Source organism: Triturus cristatus, chromosome 8 (genome assembly GCF_964204655.1).
Source record: "Triturus cristatus chromosome 8, aTriCri1.1, whole genome shotgun sequence".
In the NCBI taxonomy this organism is placed as follows: domain Eukaryota; kingdom Metazoa; phylum Chordata; class Amphibia; order Caudata; family Salamandridae; genus Triturus; species Triturus cristatus.
In genome coordinates this window covers 1,450,044,832-1,450,065,167 of record NC_140591.1, presented here as the reverse complement: position 1 = coordinate 1,450,065,167, position 20,336 = coordinate 1,450,044,832, and the positions used below count along the sequence as shown (strand labels likewise).

The following is a 20,336-nucleotide window of genomic DNA, read 5'->3' as shown; positions in this document are numbered from 1 at the left end:
TCCTGCAACACTATTGCCTGATGGTGTAGATGTGGAAGTCAGAGACAAAGCAGATCATGATTGTTTGGATGTGCTTGAGTATTGCACAAAACCACGACCAGACATAAAGGATGTACCTTTACCAGAAAATGATTTTGTAATGTTCGTTGATGGGTCATGTTTGAGAACAGAAGAAGGAGTGCTGAGTGCAGCATATGCTGTGTGCACAGTTGCAGCAGTGTTGGAAGCGTCCTACCTGAAAGGGGTAAAATCTGCTCAAGTAGCAGAATTAGTGGCCCTGACTCGAGCATGTAAAATTGGGAAAAGTGTGAGAGTGACTGTGATAACTGACAGCCAGTATGGCTTCGGAGACATCCACGATTTTGGCCAATTGTGGCTACAAAGAGGTTTCCTGACCTCAAGTGGAACTCCTATAAAGAATGCTGAAGTGGTTGGAAAGTTGCTTGAGGCGATACAGCTGCCTAAACAATTGGCTGTGGTGAAATGTGCTGCCCATAATCAAGGTAATGATTACGTTACTGTTGGCAACAGATATGCCAATGACATGGCACAGTATTGTGCCAGAAATCAGAATTCAGTCAATCGGGCAAGGGAAAGAGCGATGACTTCTTATTCCTTAATGTTTACTAATGTTGTAGGGACATGGGAAGAAGTGAGACAATTGCAGGAGGAAGTAGGAGAGGAAGAGATGAGGCAGTGGGTAAAAGCAGGATGTACACCAAGAGAGAAGGACCATGTGTGGGTCTATCGAGATGGAAGACCAGTCATGCCTGATAGCATGATGTCTACCATGGCACGGATGTATCATGGCCAGGGACACATAGGGAGAGATGCCATGATCAGGTCATTTAAACAGACCTGGTACAATCCAAAATTCAGACTTGTAGCAGAAAGTCTATGTCAGAGATGTCTAATTTGTCAGCAATACAATCCTGGGAGAAAGACAGTGGTGAGTCTAGGAACAATAGGCCGAGAAGGAGGTCCTTTTACCAGAATGTAGGTGGATTTCATTGAAATGCCTCCTTGTAACAGACTGAGATATGTTATGGTCATAGTCTGCCTATTCTCCAGGTGGGTAGAAGCATACCTGACAAGAAGAAATGATGGATTGACAGTAGCAAAGCCGCTTCTGAGAGAATTCATCCCCAGGTTCGGGTTTCCAGTGACCCTTGAATCAGACAGAGGAGGGCATTTCCACAATGAGATTGTAAAATTGATTAGTGAAGCATTGAATGTACAACAGAAACTGCATTGTGCCTACCGACCAGAGGCTTCTGGTGTGGTTGAGCAGATTAATGGTAAAATCAAAAACAGAATTGGAAAAATGTGTTTAGCCACAGGAATGAAATGGCCTGATGTCTTGCCTCTTGTGTTAATGACGATCCAAGCTACACCAGACAGAACTACAGGGTTAAGTCCTCATGAAATAATCATGGGACGTGCGATGAGGCATGTTTTCATACCAGTCAACAAACTGATGACAATTTCTGATGACATGGTGTTGGAGTACTGTAATGGCCTGGCTGACGCAGTTCATTCTGTGTTTCATCAGGTTGGAGCGGATGCCACCACCCTTGAAAGGAAGCCAGCCCATGATCTGAGCCCAGGAGATTGGGTGAGGATAAAAGTCCACAGAAGAAGAAACTGTTTGGTTCCCAGGTGGGGAAAACCAAGACATGTGTGGAGTTTCTATTCAATGCTGTAGAACTCAGTGATGTCATTAGAGTGACATCACTGAGAGACTCTGTGAATGCTGCCAGTTGATGAAGCTGGAGGTTACTCTATGGATGTGTACTGATCATCTTGAGAAATAAAGGACTTAAACTACAACCACTGTCCCTGTGGTTACTACATTTTTATGGCGACGAGAAGAAAACTGCGCAGGGGGCAGATAATTGAGTGACCTCCACCCCTGGAAAAGCAGGTTGACATTGGAAGTACTGCTGATGAACTGTGAGTAAAAGAAATATTTCATCTTCACATTGAGTTTGTCAATGCTTGTTTATACGTGAAGCAACAAGCAAAAGAAGCTGTATATTTAATGGATTTTACCAAATTTATACATAATGGGAAACTTCAACATATGGAATAATTGTGGAGTTTCAATATTCATATTTAGCAGGAGTTAGCGGAGTATTGCTCAAAATTTATATCAGGGTTTTCAGAGATTGTGGAACCTATGAGGATGTTGTTAAAAAAAGGAGTATTATTTAATTGGAATGTTTCATGCGAAGAGGCGTTTGAAAAGATTAAATCGTCATTGGTTAGTGCTCCTACTCTAGCCCATTTTGATGTGACTAAGAAAACAATTCTGACAACTGATGCAAGTAATATAGGATTGGGTGCTGTATTAACTCAAAAATCAATGGAGGGTGAAAGTGTGATTGGGTTTGCATCGAGACGTTTGCAGGGAGCAGAGAAATCCTACTCCGCCATTGAGAAGGAAGCGTTGGGTTGTTGTTGGGCAATAAACCATTTTAAATTTTATTTGTGGGGTTTACCATTTGTTCTAAAAACAGATCACAAACCATTGGTACACATTTTTAAAGGTGGAAAGGGGCTTGAAGGTGGTGTGACTCCTAGGATATCCCGGTGGCTTTTATCAATATTAGATTATAATTTCTCGATTGAGTTTGTAAGAGGTAAAAAAAATATCATTGCTGATTGTTTGTCGCGTATGCCAGTTGAGGGACAGGAGGAAGATTCATTCTTGGTATATGAAGTCGAATCTATGTGCGACATTAATGATTTGAGTTTAGCATTAAAACAGGAAGAATGGAATGAAGCTTTAGACAAGGATGAAGAGTACATGGTGCTTAAAAAAGTCATACGTGATGGTTGGAACAGTGAAGTTGATATAAATGAAGAGTTGAAAAAGTATTTAAAAGTTAAGGACCAGTTAAGCATTCAAAAGAACAGAGTTTTGAGATGCAACCGAGTGGTTCCTCCTAAGATGTTGAGAGGAAAGTTACTTAAATTGGTACACGAAGGTCACCTAGGTAGAAGCATGTGTAAAAGAAGGTTGAGGCAGAGTTTTTGGTGGCCTGAAATGGACAGAGATGTGGAAGCAATTGTAAAAGAATGTCAGCCATGTTGCAATAGTGATAAATGCAGAGTAATTCGTCAGCCTCCTCTGGGCTCCCTTGACGTTCCGGATCGGCCATGGGAGAAAGTGGCAATGGATTTTTTGGGTCCTATTAACAGGCTGGGTATGAGAAGTAGATTCTTAATAGTTCTAGTTGATTACCATAGCAAGTGGTTTATGATAAAGCCTGTAGAACATATTACATCTGAGGTGGTCATTGATTTTTTAAAGAGTGCATTTTTGGAAGAGGGAATACCTAAATGCTTAGTTACAGACAATGGAGTGCAACTTGTTTCCACGATAATGGCAAGGTTTCTTTCTAATCTTGGTATCAAACATGAAAGGGTGGCAGTATTCAGGCCTCAAGCTAACGGGTTGGTTGAGCGAGTGAATCGTATTATAATGGACAATATCCAATTGTCATTAAGTAATGGATTGAGATGGAGAGAAGAGTTAAATAAAATGGTGTGGGCACACAGAGTAACTCCACATTCTGTCACAGGTGTATCCCCTTTTGTGGCTTTAAAAGGGAGAGAACCAGCAACGAAAGAGTCACCTGTATGGTTACAAAAGAAAAATCAGGTGTGGGTAGACCGAGAAAGAATTGCAGAAAGAGTTAGAGAGTCTCAAGAAAGAAATAAAGATGATTATAATAAGAGAAAAGGAGTGAAGGATATAAAGATTGCAGTTGGTGATTGGGTGATCACTAAAAGAATGGGCTTGGTTAAAAAAGGGGAAAGTAAGTTTTCCAAACCTCAAAAAGTGGTAAAGGTAATGAATTATGTGGTAACTCTTGCTGATGGGAAAATATGGAGCATGGGGAACTTGTGCAAGATTGATGTCCCAAATTCTTTTGAATGATTATATTTCTGTATCTCTTAGGATTAATGAGTGTTTTGTTATTCCTATGAATGCTAACCTGTACAGTTGTTGTTGTTTTTGGATTGTTTTATTGTAAACTCTTTGTAAGGGGGGAGATGTGTGGAGTTTCTATTCAATGCTGTAGAACTCAGTGATGTCATTAGAGTGACATCACTGAGAGACTCTGTGAATGCTGCCAGTTGATGAAGCTGGAAGTTACTCTATGGATGTGTACTGATCATCTTGAGAAATAAAGGACTTAAACTACAACCACTGTCCCTGTGGTTACTACAACAAGTCATTCTGACCACGACAACAGCTGTGAAGTGTGCTGGATTGAAAAACTGGATCCACGCCAGCCATACTCTGAGGATACCAAATCCAGTGGATTGCAAAGAGAAAGAGTACTATGACGAATCAGAGTCAAGTACTGAATCAGATACCGAAGAACCAAAAACACAAGAAAATCCTGAAAGGGGGGAAAGAGAACCAAATCAGATATTGGTCCCCAGAAGTGTCTCTCTGAGAAGAAGATTGCAAATTTCTGACAGTTCAGATTCTGAAGACGAGCAAAGAAAGAAAGGTCCTAGAAAAGAACCTAAAAAGAAGGAGGGAAAAGATAAAGAAGAAGCAGTAAAAGAAATTCAAGGAAAGGAAGTCCCAGATGAAAACCTGAGAGAAATTCCACCTGAACTAATAGAGCTGAGTGAAGAAGGGACAGGTACAGAGAGAGAGGGACAGATTGCGGAAGACCCCCGAGGAGGTGTAGGGAACTGCAACATCCAGCTAGGTGAAGGGACAAGTAGCCAGCAGGAAGATTGCGTGTCGGAGACCCGAGGAGGGACAGAAGTAGGGAAACCAGAACAAGTGGTGGAAAAAGAGACTGTTGAAAAGGAAAAGCAAGTTGGGACAAAGTCAGAAGAGAATGTGAACGAAGTACCTGAAGGTCGAGTTCTGAGAAAAAGAGCTTGGAGAAATGAAAAGAATGAAAAGAATGTTAAAGAAAGTAAATTGAAAAGAACTGTAAAACCCGAATTTTGGCCGAACAAAATAAAGAGACTGAGATATCGGTTGACTCGAGTGAAATCACCAAGAGCTGAACAGGTGAATGAAGTCACGAGTCAGGAGAAATCAAAAGAAGAAGAAGCAATTGTAACAAGAGAGTCCGGAAGGACAAGAAAACCTAACCAGAAGTATAAGTCGCCAGAATGGATGTATGTGGCCCTGCCTGAAGAACCCCAAGAGGCAGATAGTCAAGGAAATCCAGAGGAGGCTTTACTGAAAGTGGTTAAAGAAGAAGAGGAATCAGAAATCCTGAGAGTTCTCTTGTCTGACATTGGAGAAGAAGAAGCGGAGATTCAGGCGATTCTGTATCCTGATTGGGAGAAGGAGGCAAAGGACGATGAGATGCCAAACTGAATAAACAAAGAAGCTGTTGATGTGGAAAACAATAAGAAAAGAGAAAAAAGTAGAAACTAGTAGAACCACGTAGAAGCTTAGAAGCTTTGGTTTAGAAACTAGTCGTAAAGTAAAAGAGGCTAAGTCGAAAGACACGGTCCATTTTAGTAAAGATGGCTAACATAGATGGTAGTAAAAGTAGATGTACATTCATGAAAAGATGGTGTAAAACATGTTGCGGTAGTACAGGATTATTAATGCTTGTATGGAGCATCCTAGCTCTTGTGATCTCATTTAAAGATACAATAGAAGGACATGGTGAAAACAAAACTAACATAGGTAAAATTTCAAAGGTAGTACCGACTGTAGAAACAAACATTCACTTGCATAAAGATAGGTCTATTAATGATTTTTCTAATAATGTATTTTCAAAATTGTTGTATGAATATGTAAAGACTATGGACATAAGGGACTGCTACGTTTGCATGCAGTTACCTGCTTCTGTGGCAGAGGGAGTGACTATCATCACCTTCCAGCTACTTATGGAATAACATGTAGTGTAATAGCTAGTTTATTTGATCAGACAGGGAAATTAGAGTATTATTTTTCAGATGTAGACAACATTTTTGCATTAGTGCCTGCTAATAATAAGTTAAACAAGGTAAAACCTGCTAAGGTATTAGGTGAATTTTTCTAGTGAACTAACATTAGAAGCTGTGTTTAAATATAATTTGACATGCAGTTTACAGAAAGAAGAAAATACATATTTGAATATGGTTGAGGAAAGAAGGCACAAGATGCACAAAAGGGCATCAGAAGGAAAGGTTGAGAAAACAGCTTGGGACATAGAAATGGAAAAACATTTGATAAAAGGAGAGTCTACACCAATGATAGCTCTAGATAGGCCTCAGAAAGGGAAATTTTGTATAAGAAGGAATCAAACTGCATATGATAATCTTTTTGTAGGTAATAGTGAGTGCCATGATACATACCGAATCATGGGTGGATGGGGATTTAAAGGTGGAAGAGATCCAGTATTTCCTGGACTATATTTTATCTGTGGGAACAGGGCATATTATCGTTTTCCAGACCATTGGTATGGCACATGTTATGTAGGCCTGGTATTTCCAAAGATCTTTCACATGGACAGAGAAGAAGGTGTACATAGTTTAAATAGTCATTTAGTGCGTAGAAGGAGAGAATCTTGGGCAGAAATTGTGGGTGACATCTTTGGTGCATTGATACCAGCAGTGGGAATATCTCTGAATGCTAACAAAATTAGAAAATTATCTACAGTAGTGGATCGCTTGTCTACAAGCACCGTTAATGGATTCTTATTGGTAAATACTGAAATGGCTGCCATGCATGCTATGGTGATGCAAAATCGACTTGCCCTTGATATATTATTGGCAAAAGAGGGTGGAGTCTGTGGAATGCTGAAAGTTCAAAATTGTTGCACTTACATTCCAGACGAAAGTAAAGGTCTAAAAGTCTACATCAAAAATATTACTGAATTGCATGATGAAATTGTACCACTGGAGGTTGAAGATGTATGGACAAGAATGGGAAAGAAAATAGCTGCTATTAAGAACTTCTTAACTAAAATAGGTAGTACATTTATAGGTAAAATTTTGTTTCCATTAACATGTGTGATTGTTGCATTATTAGTTTTAAGATTAGGGTGTATGTGTTGCAAAATTAAGAAAATAAAGAATAAAACAAAAAGAGAAAAACTAAAAAGAAAATAAAAGGATCCTGAAAGGGATTTAGAAGAGATAACATTAGAAGAGTGGAAAGAAAGTATGTATAAAAAGGCAAAAAGATGAATATGGAGAAACTGAGTTATGAGCTATGAACAAGAAGACATTTCGAGATTTCCGTAAAAGGGTTTAAATTTGGGTGCAGTGTAGTGATAAAATCACCAAAGGGGGGATTGCTGTAGTGGGTTTTTCCTTAAAAATTATATACCCCTCCATTCTTTTGGTTTGAATTAAAACGAATAACTGTTTAATAATAATAGTATTAATGGTTTGCTGTGTACGATTGACCAACATTACTAAATTTAAGAAAACACACGTGGGAATGCATTTGCATGGCTTAATTAATATGTAAACTGAATTTTGTACGCATACTAATGATAGATAATTAGAATTTGCATGTTATATGTTGCTTTTGTGATGTATTTTGGTGATTTGTGCTTTTATATGTGAATATAATCCGCAATAAGTGTTGTTTTTGCTAGATAAATACACACACATAAGGGGTTTAGTGAGGGAATAACATTTTAATAGTCATTTCCATGTATTAATTACGTTTTTGTGTTCCTTTGCTTAAGTTGACCTTTCCGGAGTGGCCACAAAATGGCTGCCATCCCTATTTGACAGACTGACGATATGATGAAGTCACTGGGTGAAGTACGCATGCGTCGCTACTTGCAACAGCAGCCTGTGATTGACCCCAAACAGACGGTGCCACCCAAGGTCACACCGGGCTGAGAGCCAGATGCCCTGAATGGACAAAAAGAATGATACAAATTACCAAAGGAATATGGAACTATATCTAAGGAAACATTATGCGCCTGGGAATCAGGAAGGGTGATCATGGATCGACCAATCAAATGTGTTTAAGACATATGTTGTAACAATTTTGTCGTTGAATTCATTATAAAAACCCATAGAATAGAGAGGTTGTACGTTTTTTTCCAAATTTCCTGACGTTATGCTGACGGAGAGGACGGTGATACTGCAGGACAGCTGTTTGCCCGAGACTCTGACGGACTGATCAGATGCCCAATTACTTTATGAACTGATTGATCGCTTTATGGGCAAAGAGACAAGAGATCTGAATTTGACTTAGAGGACGACATTTAGCCAGAATAGGTAAATATGATAATGCGAAACTGAATAACTAATGACTTTTCCATGCATTTATTTTAGATAAATTCTTACATTAATTATAAGAACTGTGTCGGGTTGTTATTTAAAAAATGTATTGATGTATAAAGTTTAGAGAATTAGGTGTCACTTCACTCAGCAACTAAGCTGATCCATGGCCTATCCATGGGAGGAATTACTAGGTTAATGATTTAGATCCTGGTGAGGTAGGGAAGAATAGGTGAACTCATTGCTCATTAGGGATTTCGTGTATTTCCTCTCATTACAGCGTATGGAGGGAGAATCACCTCTTAAGTACTATAGATCTATAGGGAATGAATGTTGGTGTTATGGGCCCCACCAGTGAATGAATGAATGAATGTGATTGTAGAGATCTATGGTCTGACGTAAAGAGGGATTTAGTATTCCACGCTGCATCATATGCATGGCTGTGAATGTGTATGTGTGCGTGTGTCCGGTCCGGCCCCCTCCCTCCTCAACTTACCAGCTGCCACTGTGCTAGATTATAAGCAGCAACAGGGTCCACTGCGGCTCATCTTGCAGGGACATGAGGATGGCAAAGTTGCAAATGGCTAGTTTAGCGTTTTTAAGCACGCCGGTCTTACCTGTCATGTAGCATTTGGTGTCCTGGGCGCTGCTGATGGGGTTGTTACTTTTGAACATGTAGAGATTGAACGGCATTATATTACTACTACTCAGACGCTTCCACAGGTCATGGTCAGGATTTGTCCAGCGCCCGGCCATCACGTCATACTCTCTGCGCCCCATGTGGAGGAGCTTGGTGAGCGGATCGTACAGACCTCCATGGTATCCGATGATGATCTGAAAGCCGGGGTTTGTGTCCGTGTAGATCTCCCCATAGGCTGTGTACAAGATTTGTTTAATCATGAGGCCTGTACCACTGAAGACAGCTAGAGGTGTTCCGATGTTGTCGCATGCTATGTAGAACTCATCGCCACTGCTAAGCTCCATTGCAAAGAGGTGACCCTGCAGATCGTAGTAGAGCGAAGCAATCTCGGAGCTCGAATGGTTGTAGAAGTGGGTAATCCTTGTGGGGTTTGCAAGGTCAGCGTAGAAGAACTGCAAGTGATGGCCATAGTTGGTTTTTCTTGACACTCTCCTGCCCAGTCCATCGTACCGATATTTCACACTCCATCCGCTTACTTTGTTGTATGCTTTGATGAGGAGACCGGCTGAGCTGTACTCAAAGAAGTCGTTGCCCTTTTGTTTAAGAAATCCATCATCGTCTATTTTGTACTGAACATCCCCCAAACGCGTAATCCTGTCCCGCAGATCATATCGTAGTGGAGTAAGCCGAGCACTGTTGCCAGGGCTCAGTAAGTGAAGGTTTCCATTTAGGTCATAACTATATCGCCACAGTGGTTTGTCGTTGATGGACACAGTCTGTAGCTGTCCGTCAGCATCATATTCATAGAAGTACCTGGTGGTGTTTGCGTACGGACCCACCTTCAGTTCTTTTTTCACCACCCTTCCCATATTGTCATACTGCACAGTCATCCAGTACATGAGCGATCTGAAAATATCGTACTGCACTTCCTTCACGCGCCCATAGGTATCAAAGTGCTTTGTGTGAGTCATAACCGCAGTTGTGATGATTTGGTTGATGTCATAGTAAATAACACCAAATTTTCCAAACTGTTCAGTTTTTCCTGAGACATCATCATACTTGTAGAGGTCTATGGGTAAGGGTGTCTCGTTAATCACAGCCTGCATACTGGTGACCCTGAAACTGTTGTCATAGTTGTAGTCAAAGCGTGCGTTAACCATGCCTTCCTCTGTAAAGCGGAAGATCTGCCGGTCGATGAGCGGCCCGATCTGCCGGTAGCGGATTGTACACATGAAGCCCTCATTCTGCAAATTCACTGTCTTCAGCATTCCGGCCGTCTCATCGTAGGTGAATCCAATTTTTGTGGTGTCATACAGGATCTCTGCTAGTTTAGACAACTTTCCATACTTGTAGATAATGCGCCGCCCAGTTCCCAAGTAGAGAGTGTGAAGGAGTTGCCCCTCCTCTGAGAAATCTTGTATGACTGAGGCATTGCCCTCTGGGGGCCGGTAGATGTTTCTGTAGTAACCAATGGATCGAATGGTCTCCAGTGTTTGTCGGGCTACGTTGGGCATGGTCACCGACAAAAGCCGATCATTTTTGTCGAACTCGAAGATGTACTGTCTCTGGCTGTGAAGCAGCAGCACCATCGACTGTAGAAGAAAAACATAAATTTCATTAATTTTCTGGAAATGCTCTTTCTAAAATAATTATAAGTGGTGCATTGTTAATTTAAAGGGGGCCACATAATAAGCTTGTGCCACAATGGTTCCCAGAAGTCAAACAAACCTCATGAAGCAAAGAGACATTGCTGTGGTTGTTAATGAGGAAGTTAGTACAAATCACTTATAGTAGCACCAAATTGCTTAAGATACCATAACATCATTGTTCACATTAAAACATACAAAAAGTCATAGCAATGTTACTAAAATTAGACACATCAACATGCAATGCATCAATTGTGGATTATTTTAGCTAGGCAGTGGTGATCCTGAAAATCTGGTACGACTCCGGTGCATGGGGACCAACACTGACGAGTCAACAAAATGGAGGATAGTGGTCCACACTGACCATTGCTAATTTTTTAGTTAGAAATTCTGTCTATGTTCCTGATGACTCACTAAAGCAAATGCTTGCCTCCTACGCCCTCACAACTGCTGGCAACCATACCATGGACAGGGAATTTCGCTCCCCAGTCCTCACACTGTTAAATAACCCAACAGACGCCTCCCAGATGAATTTTAAGGGGGATATTCTGCCATTTATCACAATCTTCTCAGTTACAAGTCCAAAAGGGCCACTCTGTGACAAACACATGGCCCTGTTCAGCAAATTACAGCAGCCCTGACTTCTGCAGCGTTCACTCTCCAGGTGTATTTTCAGGAATGTTGATATTTTTACACAGAAATCAAAAGACAGAAAAAGCACATAAAGACACTGTGAGACCAAACTCTTAGTTGGTTGCGGTGTACGGAGCAGAGATCACTGCTACAAGCGTTAGCCAGTGTCCATCTCTGCTGTGCTATTATGTATTGCTGGGTTGTATGTTGAGAGGGCGGGAGGCTCCTGGCATAAAACCCGGGTGGAGCAGTGGAAGCAGGAGGCAGAGCCTGGCACAATGCTTCTCCGGTTGACATCGACTTACAATCTTGATAAATAAAAAGTGTTCAAATATACAAGGCTGTGCTCTGGATCCCTATACAGAAGCCCCCCTGGAGGCATTTTGGCATTGCAGATGGACACCCATCAGGTTGACACAATAGTTTATAATTGATCATGCACAATTCTTCATAATTCTATGAGAAATGCTGACTTTTGAAATCCACGAAGGCATAGATCACGGCAATATCATCACCACAAACCTAACTATTCACAAATATCTTTGAAATTGACTGGCAACCCCAGCATTCCCTTTAGGAGAATGCAACTGTTGATGCAATGCAACACAAGACAGTTGGCAGAGGCTATGCAATAAGATGGTGCTTTAGCACTGAAAGAGAACAAGGGACAGAAAACGTGGGGAGAGTAGAGGAACTGCATGGACGGCTTTTAGTGGTAGCCCATGGTAGCAGCCGCTTCCTCTAAGTTGTCCCCTGCAATGCCCTTGCTACCGTGGTCTCAGGGAACAGGAAGGCAGCCACAAGAACATAAGGTGAGGATGGCTTATTGAGCCATGTTTGGTATGTGTAGTTTTCATTCCTTGCCCTCTCCCTTGGCACCTCAGCAGTAAATTCGAGGTGGTTGAGAAGTTAAAATGGAGATAGGAGGTCAACCCTGTGATGCCACTGTGGGCCAAGAGGTGAATGAGGTCACCTTCTCTATCCCGGTCATTTTTGTGAATCAACATCCATGGGGACATTTTGAGAAAATAAAGCGGCAGGACAGGATAGCATGTACTTGGCATGCGTGTCTCGCAAGAGAACAGCTTGGTTCACCAATCTTTGCTTTATTTCAAGTTAGAAAAATTACTATAGGACAGTCATTCCCCAGGGATAAAGTGAAAAAAGAAGGGAGCGTTTTCACCTAGTGAGTGCTGAAACGGATTTACGGCTTCTATGTTCAACCAGACAGCTCAATTAAAATACATAACTCTTCCTTCCATCCAGACCTTATCATGGCAAGTGCTGATACAGTGTGATATAGAAGACGTACCTTCTCTAAGTAAGTGTAACTCCATGCCTTCCCATCTGCAAAGATCCTGGATATGATGCGACCCGCCTGGTCATACTCCATCCTCTCGGACATGGTGCCCCTCTGGATTCCTGCCACGTGCCCACCTGAGGAGTAGGTCACGTTGACACCATTTAACCTGCTGCTGGGAGACCAGAGGCTGGGTCTTCCAGCCTGGTCGTAGAGAACACGCAGAGTGAATTTACGATGGTCATCGTAGATCTTCTCAGTTCTTGTAACACGATCAAAGTCAATCGATAACAGGTTCCTGTTGTGGACCTAGGGAAAGATTAGTGACACATGAGCAAGAAACATCTTTGGTTGTTAGATAACCCACACAGTCTTACTGCAACTTCACATAATCCTTAGACTTTTCTGGCCCCCACTTCTAAATCACCCATGTCTTCTCTGTGCCAAGAAAGCAGACTGCTACATTCCCTGTGTCAACTTCTTGGTATCAACCCTCAACTCTAAAAGAACAGTGGACTTCGGCAGATATCTCTATACATCTCAACATAAATAGCTTACGTACGCCCTTGCCAAGTATTTTTTTTTTTTTTAAACAACACATTGATTTTCTCGCTTAATTTTACATACAGAACATGGGCGTCAATTCACCAAAATGCCAGGAGTAGCAGAAGTGACATCACGTAGACTTTGACCTCAATGACTTGACAGGAAGTGACATCATACGATCCCTGACCTTGGTATTTCCTAGGAAGGCATTTCACATGACCTAACATCACAGCAATTGAGGATGTGCATTGGATAGTATCACAAAATAACACAAAGTTGCGCTGTGAGCTGCTGTGCATCATTTTTACCAAGGGGGCGTTCCATGGATGGAGCATGGGAGTTCCCATGCAACCACCCATGGGTTTTAACGCAAGTCCCTATCTACAAACATTGGTAGAGAAGAATTAGCACCAAAATCTTATGCCTCCTTGAGGCAGGCATAATGAGGAGAATTATTTTCATTACATCCCGTTTTTCCATCTTTGCATGTGTGCTGTATTTGACAGCATACATACAAAGTCAGAAATGCTTTAAAGCATAGTTTTTGTACTGGAAGGGACCCCTTTCTAGTAGGAAACCTATGCTTCAGAGAATGCACACACCTTGCGCTCTGGCACAAGTGTATGGGCATTGGCGCATGGATGCCCAAAGCATACCAGCGCACTGGGAGATAACAAATGCACCCTCTCTGACGCAAGGCAGCGCAGCAACTTTGGTGCAGTGTTGAGTTGTATCGAAGAATAGTCATTCTGGGCATCAATTTCACGCAATCTCACTCACTACTTGTCACTTGACTCTTACGTTCACTCACACACACATGCAAAAACATTTTCTACCATATATGCATGCTCTCTCACTTAAACACGCCCCACTCTCGCCCACAAACATGCATACAACATACATTTACAACCATTTTTACTTCCCACAGCTACCACCATAGGTCCTAAGTGTGCTCCATTTTTATTACACTAATAGTGAATATTACATTATTATTCACTATTAGTACAATGAAAAACAGGCAGAAAATATGGAACGCGGAGCCTCTGTGTGTTCTTGGCACTGAATTTGCCACCTCCGAGGCAGGGGTTGCAAAGCCTGCTCCACTGGTTGCAAGGGGCAAGCCAGGGGTCACACCTTTGACCCCTAAATGATGTCCATGATACAGAACGTGCTTAGTGACTCGTAGGTTTGTGGCTGGGGTATATGTTTGTGGGGAATTAAGAAAAAACAGCACAGCTGGTCTAGAAATTAAAGGTAAGCGGAGAGTAGGGGGCTCTGCTTGTAGCATTAGGCACCCTGACATGGTGCTGGAATCAGGAAGTTGGTGTCACATTGAAAGGACACAAGGGGTTCATGCTAACAGGGATGAGGAGACTAATGCAGCAATGTGGTTGTCCTGTGCCTTGGGACCCCGACAGGTGATTAGCCGCGCTCTACAAGAACCCTGATTGATTGATGAGTGCACAAGCAATTATCAGGCCTTTGGCCATGTGAACGGGGAGAGGAGAAGGAACCTTTCAGATGTCCAGCACCCGATATCTCGCTGATGGCGCGGTGCCTGTGGGGAGAAGATACAGGATTCGGCAGCCGCTGGACCGGAAACCTAAAGAGACCTTTCTATGTGTAGGGAATGGCGCTGGCTAGGGAATTTGGGATTGGTGAGAGCACCCTAGAAGGCCAAGTCTGATCACACTGTGTAGCTTAATATTTATTACACCTATGGGAAGTATGATGTCGTGTTGGATTATGGCTATTTAATGTTAATAATAAAGGAGATTAGATGGTATTGTAATTGCAATTGCATTTATATTGCGCTTACTACCCCTGATGAGGCGTCAAATCACTTTTTCAGCGAGTAGCACGCTACTCCGGGACCCATAGAGGATTAGTGGTGAATTAGTATAGCGTAATATGAAAGTAATTTGAGTGGTGGACATGTTAGTATGTTATTTTGATTGCAAAGGATAGTGGAGGGATAGAAGAGGGAAAAGGTTTGCATTTATATAGCGCTTGCTGCCCTTTTTCTGCGAGTAGCATGCTTCTCCGGAACCCAAACAGAATTAGTGGGAATTAGTATAGGGAAATAAGCAATTAATTTGAGTGGTGGATATGTTAGTCTGTTATTTGGATTGAAAATGAATAGTGGAAGAATAAATGACTAATATTATATCTGTATGCAATTATAATATAAAGTGATTATAGCATCAGGACACTCGGCGGAGTAGCTGTGCGCACTATAAATTATTAATTCATGAAAAAACCTGGGAACTTTAACATTCAACAAAAGCCCCAAAACATTGCAATACACTTGGAAGCCCGATGAGAATAGATGTGGCGAAGGTGCCAGCAGCTGTCTGTGTGATGATGCGGCTTGAGACAATGAACAGAGATTGTTTTTATTATGTGATGGGGACACAATTTGAGCGTTGAAAATATAACAACGCAACGCCTAAAGATGGGCAATGTATGGCCACATGGCTTTAACACATGGGAAAGCGCTCTTTAAAAGGGGCATTCTGGCACGAAAGACCTTTCCAGGCGACAAGGAGCCTGGCAAAAGCAAAGATTTAATGGCTCTGTTCAACATAAATGAAAATGATGCGACCCAAGAGGGTGGATATTGGAAATTCAATAGAATCCTATTATGTCGGGCAGGAGGCGCCTTTCTCGTATGCCGGAGCACGGAAGCAGCCCCTGAAACTTGGCTGCGAGACAAGTTATTATGCACACCGCTGGTCCACGGATGCAAATGCCCAGGTTTATGCATCCCGTCTGCATCCACATATCCATCATTTCGACAGAGGAGGGATAAACGGCACAGGAAGTAAAGTGATTGGCACAGGATCAAGTTAAGAAGTAAAGCTGACATCTGACAACGTGGGCATCGGACCACTCCAGCCCCGAAGATGAGCAGCAGGGCAGGGTCGATGATGCAATCCGACAATCTGGGCAATGCTGGAGGTAAGATGTGTAAACAAGGTCTGCAAAAAACAGACAGACTCTAAAAACACCTACAATCTCCCTCCAAAACCTTCAGCGTGCACTTGAGCCCACCAGAACACTCGCCTCCAAATGAGCTAGGGGTAGGGTCATAGTGAAGTAACCGATTTTTATAAGAGATGAGAAATTAGTTTTCTGAGATTTATATAAAGTATCTACGTTGACCGTGCTTTTTAATCACTATTTTTACAGACTAAGTATTCCAATTTCTGTTTTTCAAATGGACGTCGGCTATGTTCAACACAGAAAAGGTAGGGTGGTACCTCTGGTTCCCATGAAGCGGGTGGATGTCGGGAGCTGATTCTCGATTGTAAAGCTCATTGCACAGTGTTGGCAGTGTGCGCTGTACGCGTTATAAACTCTGTTAACATAACATAACAATGATCCTTCTTGCTCACTAGTGCCTTGACTCAAATGGAGTCATTCGGACTGTTAGGCCCTCAGGGGTCTCTTGAGTTAAGGCAATGAAATGACACACTGAATTTGGGAAACATCCTTAACCACGAAGGCTTTTCTACGCGTTACGTTTACAACGGTACACTTACCACGTAAACGTCTTTACAACGCGTATGCCTTCCACGACCGTCTTTACCACGCACTGCACTGGAACGTCTTCATCTTCGTCGGTTCAGTCCTTTTTTAATATCAGCGAAGACGTGTGTTAAAGAGTACAATTAGAAAAAGGGGGCTTGGGGGGTCTTCCCCCAAAAATAAAAAAAAATGTGAGAGAAAAAAAAGGGTACAGTACCTGTTATAAGGTCGGGAAGTGGAGACAATCGGCATCGTTTTAGAGAAAACGGAATGACGCTTCCTCTTTACGACTTCACCAAGGAAGATCGAGGAGGGGACGTGAAGAGGTAAGGGGAATATATATATCTATATATATATCTATATATATATATTGAGGGTAACGGGCATGGGTAATTATAATAAGGATTGCGGGCTGGGGGGGTCATGCAAGGGTACAGGGGAGGGGTATGACCTTTACCCAGAGTATGCCATTACCGTGCATGAATTTACAACGAAAATCGTTGTAAAAGTATGCGTGGTAAAGGAATATTCGTGGTAAAGGTTATCCGTGGAAATAGCATTCCGTTGTAACGCATGCGTGGTAAAGGCATGCGTTGCAACGGAATGCGTTGTAACGACATACAACCACTGAATTTATCTACAAAGAGGTTTTTAAAAACTTGTTTCATGCGTTATATACTGGAATTCTAGCCACTGGCCACAGCACCGTGGTAAGTACCATAGGGCGATTATTACAGCAGGAGAAATTACAGTAACGCGGTGATGGATTGTAATGCTAGCCTTTTGTACGGGACCGCATGTAATAAACGATAAGTATTCATCAGAGCGCATAAAGACAGTGAAGAGGCAGCATACTTCCCAGAGACTAGAATCACTGAAAGAGCTCATGGGGCGAGTAGAGATGCTCCTGTCTGGAGTAAGGACAAGCCGGGCTGTGAATCGCATCAGTCAGGGTTCTCCTGGAGGGCCGGATCCAGGCCAGATTTTTAGCATTTCCCCATTTAGACAAATGTAGTTATCTTAAAAATCTGGCATGGATCCGACCCTTCAGGACAGACTTTGGAGAACCCTGGCATAAGTGGAAAGTGCGGCGTTAGGAGTCGTGGATCATCTCGAATATCCACACTGTAAGATGGCGATACAAAGTAGTAAAAAGACTGCTTAGTAAGAAGCGGTCACGAGCAGCTGAGGATTGTAAGGGTATAGAAATACAGCAAGTAATTGAAAGTTTGAAGTGTGTGGAGTATGAAGAAGACAGGTGTAAGAAACTATGCATTTGTACTTTAGGATATGCACACTGTGCAAAGAAGTTTAGGATGGACTCACATATGTTACATTAACAACTTGGGGGTCATTGAGACATCCAGGCTAATGTCACGTGCAAAAGCTCTCTGATGTAAAGGTGTTTGTGCCAGGTCATTACAGAGTTTGTGCACCCTCTACATAGTGTTTAGCAAAGCAAATGGGGCATAAACAGTACAGGCATCTGGGCACATGTTAAAAGGGTCATTCCAGGTAACAGTTTGGAGCACCAGTAGAGGTGGTGATCCAAGGCCAATGCAGAAGAGGCATCTTAGTCTATGCAGACTGCACTTGCAGTGATGCACAAAGCAGCAAAAGGGGCACACTGTTCCAATCTTCATAATCAAGAACCCACCCATGAAAACAAATCAGTCGCCATGAGGAACTGAGGGCAAAGGGTGCCAATGGAGCATCTCCTCGCCCAAACCATAACGACACCTCTGTTTTTTGTTATTTTTATATAATGACCAGAGGGTTAGAGACCTGACCGGGTATGCTCAGGGGCAACGGAAGGGGTCTCCCTCTGCGGCATCTTTACATTTGGCAGGTGCCATAATCAGTTAATGTATGGGACGGGTATCCTGCGAGACCTTGCATGGAAGGGAGCCTGGCGAGCGCCCCCAAAACCATGAAAAGCACCCAGCGATCGATTCTCATCCCGTGAAATACGTACAAGAGAGTCTCGCCCTTGGGGTTGTGGGAAAAAAGCAAATTTCAAGAAACTTGTCGCATATAAAGGGGTCTGAGTAAGGGAAAAGCTGGCGACTTATCTGTTCCTTTCTCTTTCATGGTCTACGTTGCCAAACTCCAAACTGTAGCCTCCTCTGCTTGATTCACCATTACCCAGAGGAATTCAACATGGCAGCAGCGTCAACAAATCTTGCCCAATCCTTCCGGCGGGGAAAGGTTAGGTGAATGGATAAGTGATGTGCAGAGATGTAGTTTCTGCAATGGGCGCTATAGGGCTACACATCAAAACACATGGAAGCTTAGGTCAACACTGTGAACACTAACCTCATAGGGGACAAAAATATCAAGAATAGTCTAATGCGGGGCAAAACAGTCGGAAGAGCTATAGAGATCAAAATGTAAAGAATAAGTTAAGGGAACAAAAATCTGCAGAATGTCTTTAAAAGAGGGTAATACATTTAAGAATATACTCATAGGGGACACAAATCAATACAACGACCTTACAGTGGGCAATAAACTTTAGAATACGCTCGTAGGGAATACAAATATGTAGAATAATCTCAGAAGGTAGACTAAAGCAAACAATAACCTAGAGGAAGGGAGAATGCGAAGTGAACCCTCACAGGGGACCATAATGAGGAGCATGACATCACAGAGGACAGCAATGAGAAGAATAAGCGGCCAGAGGACAAACATGTGAAGAATAACGTTAGAGGGGAGTTTATGAAAAGATAAATATCTTAGGTGACAATAGGATGAAGATTACTCCTAGGCAGATACTAAAAACGTCAAGATGAAGTTCAGCCTGGACAAGAACAAAACAATAACCTCAGCGTGGACAATAACAAAACAATAACCCTCAGCGTGGACAAGAACAAAGCAATAACCCTCAGCGTGGACAATAACAAAACAATAACCTCAGCGTGGACAATAACAAAACAATAACCTCAGAGGGGACAATAACAAAACAATAACCTCAGAGGGGACAATAACAAGAACCACAAAGGTGGAGTCAAATGAAAAACAGCTCCAGAAGGTCCAGTCCAGTAATGTTGAACCACAAAGGTGGAGTCAACAGCTTCAGATGGTCCAGTAATGTGAGGGTAATCTCAGGAGGTTAAAACATGAATATCATCAGGAGGGGAGGGGGAGGCGCGAAGGACAGCTTAAGAGAGTGCAAGAGCTTGAGTAATATCCAGAGTCCGCGTGCTCACAGTGCTGTGTGAATGCACAAGAGCACCACCAGAGTAAGGATGAATTTACTGTAAAAAGGTCAGTTCAGGCTTCGTGAATTCATCCCCGCTGAGTGCTTGTTGACTTAGTGGAGTGCTGGTATTTTTTCAAGCTCGCATCATATGAATGTTTTATACCTTGGACTCGAAGCAAATCCTACAGCGAATGAACAAGCAATGCATGATGCAGCAGCTTGGCGTGTGCCCAGCCGGCCGTGCACATTACGCCATTTCACAGACAGATGAGCCTGCTTCTCTGCCGAGGAACGTGTAAATTTGATGTGCTGGCCCGGATACTTAAAACGGACCTCCCACAAAAATAATGTAGCAACTGCTTGGGCGCGCGCTTCGTGCCTTGCCGCTTGCGCGCTTCGTTCTGTAGGCAAGACGATGGCCTGTGAGGATTGTCCGAATGTTGAAGCTACCCTACCACCACTACTGACAATGTGGACACACCACACCCCCCCCCCCGCAATATCATGGCTGTATTTCATCTCACCGTTTGCCATATTTTTGACAAGGACACCTGAAAAGCCGCTTTCCCCAAATTTGAGGTGATGAGTAAATGACAGTACCCTCGAACACTTAGG

The 20,336-nt window shown here is 42.5% G+C and overlaps 1 protein-coding gene across 1 annotated transcript in view; it reads right to left on the bottom strand.

Annotated features, from left to right (window-relative positions):
- Positions 1-20,336, bottom strand: part of TENM4 (teneurin transmembrane protein 4) — a 1,193,139-nt gene that overhangs the window by 29,651 nt on the left and 1,143,152 nt on the right. The window contains exons 32-33 of the mRNA XM_085623238.1: positions 12,458-12,754; positions 8,844-10,458 (exon numbers count right to left, since the gene is read on the bottom strand). Of these exons, the coding sequence (XP_085479364.1) occupies positions 8,844-10,458; positions 12,458-12,754 (1,912 nt within the window). The remainder of the gene's footprint in view (positions 1-8,843; positions 10,459-12,457; positions 12,755-20,336) is intronic.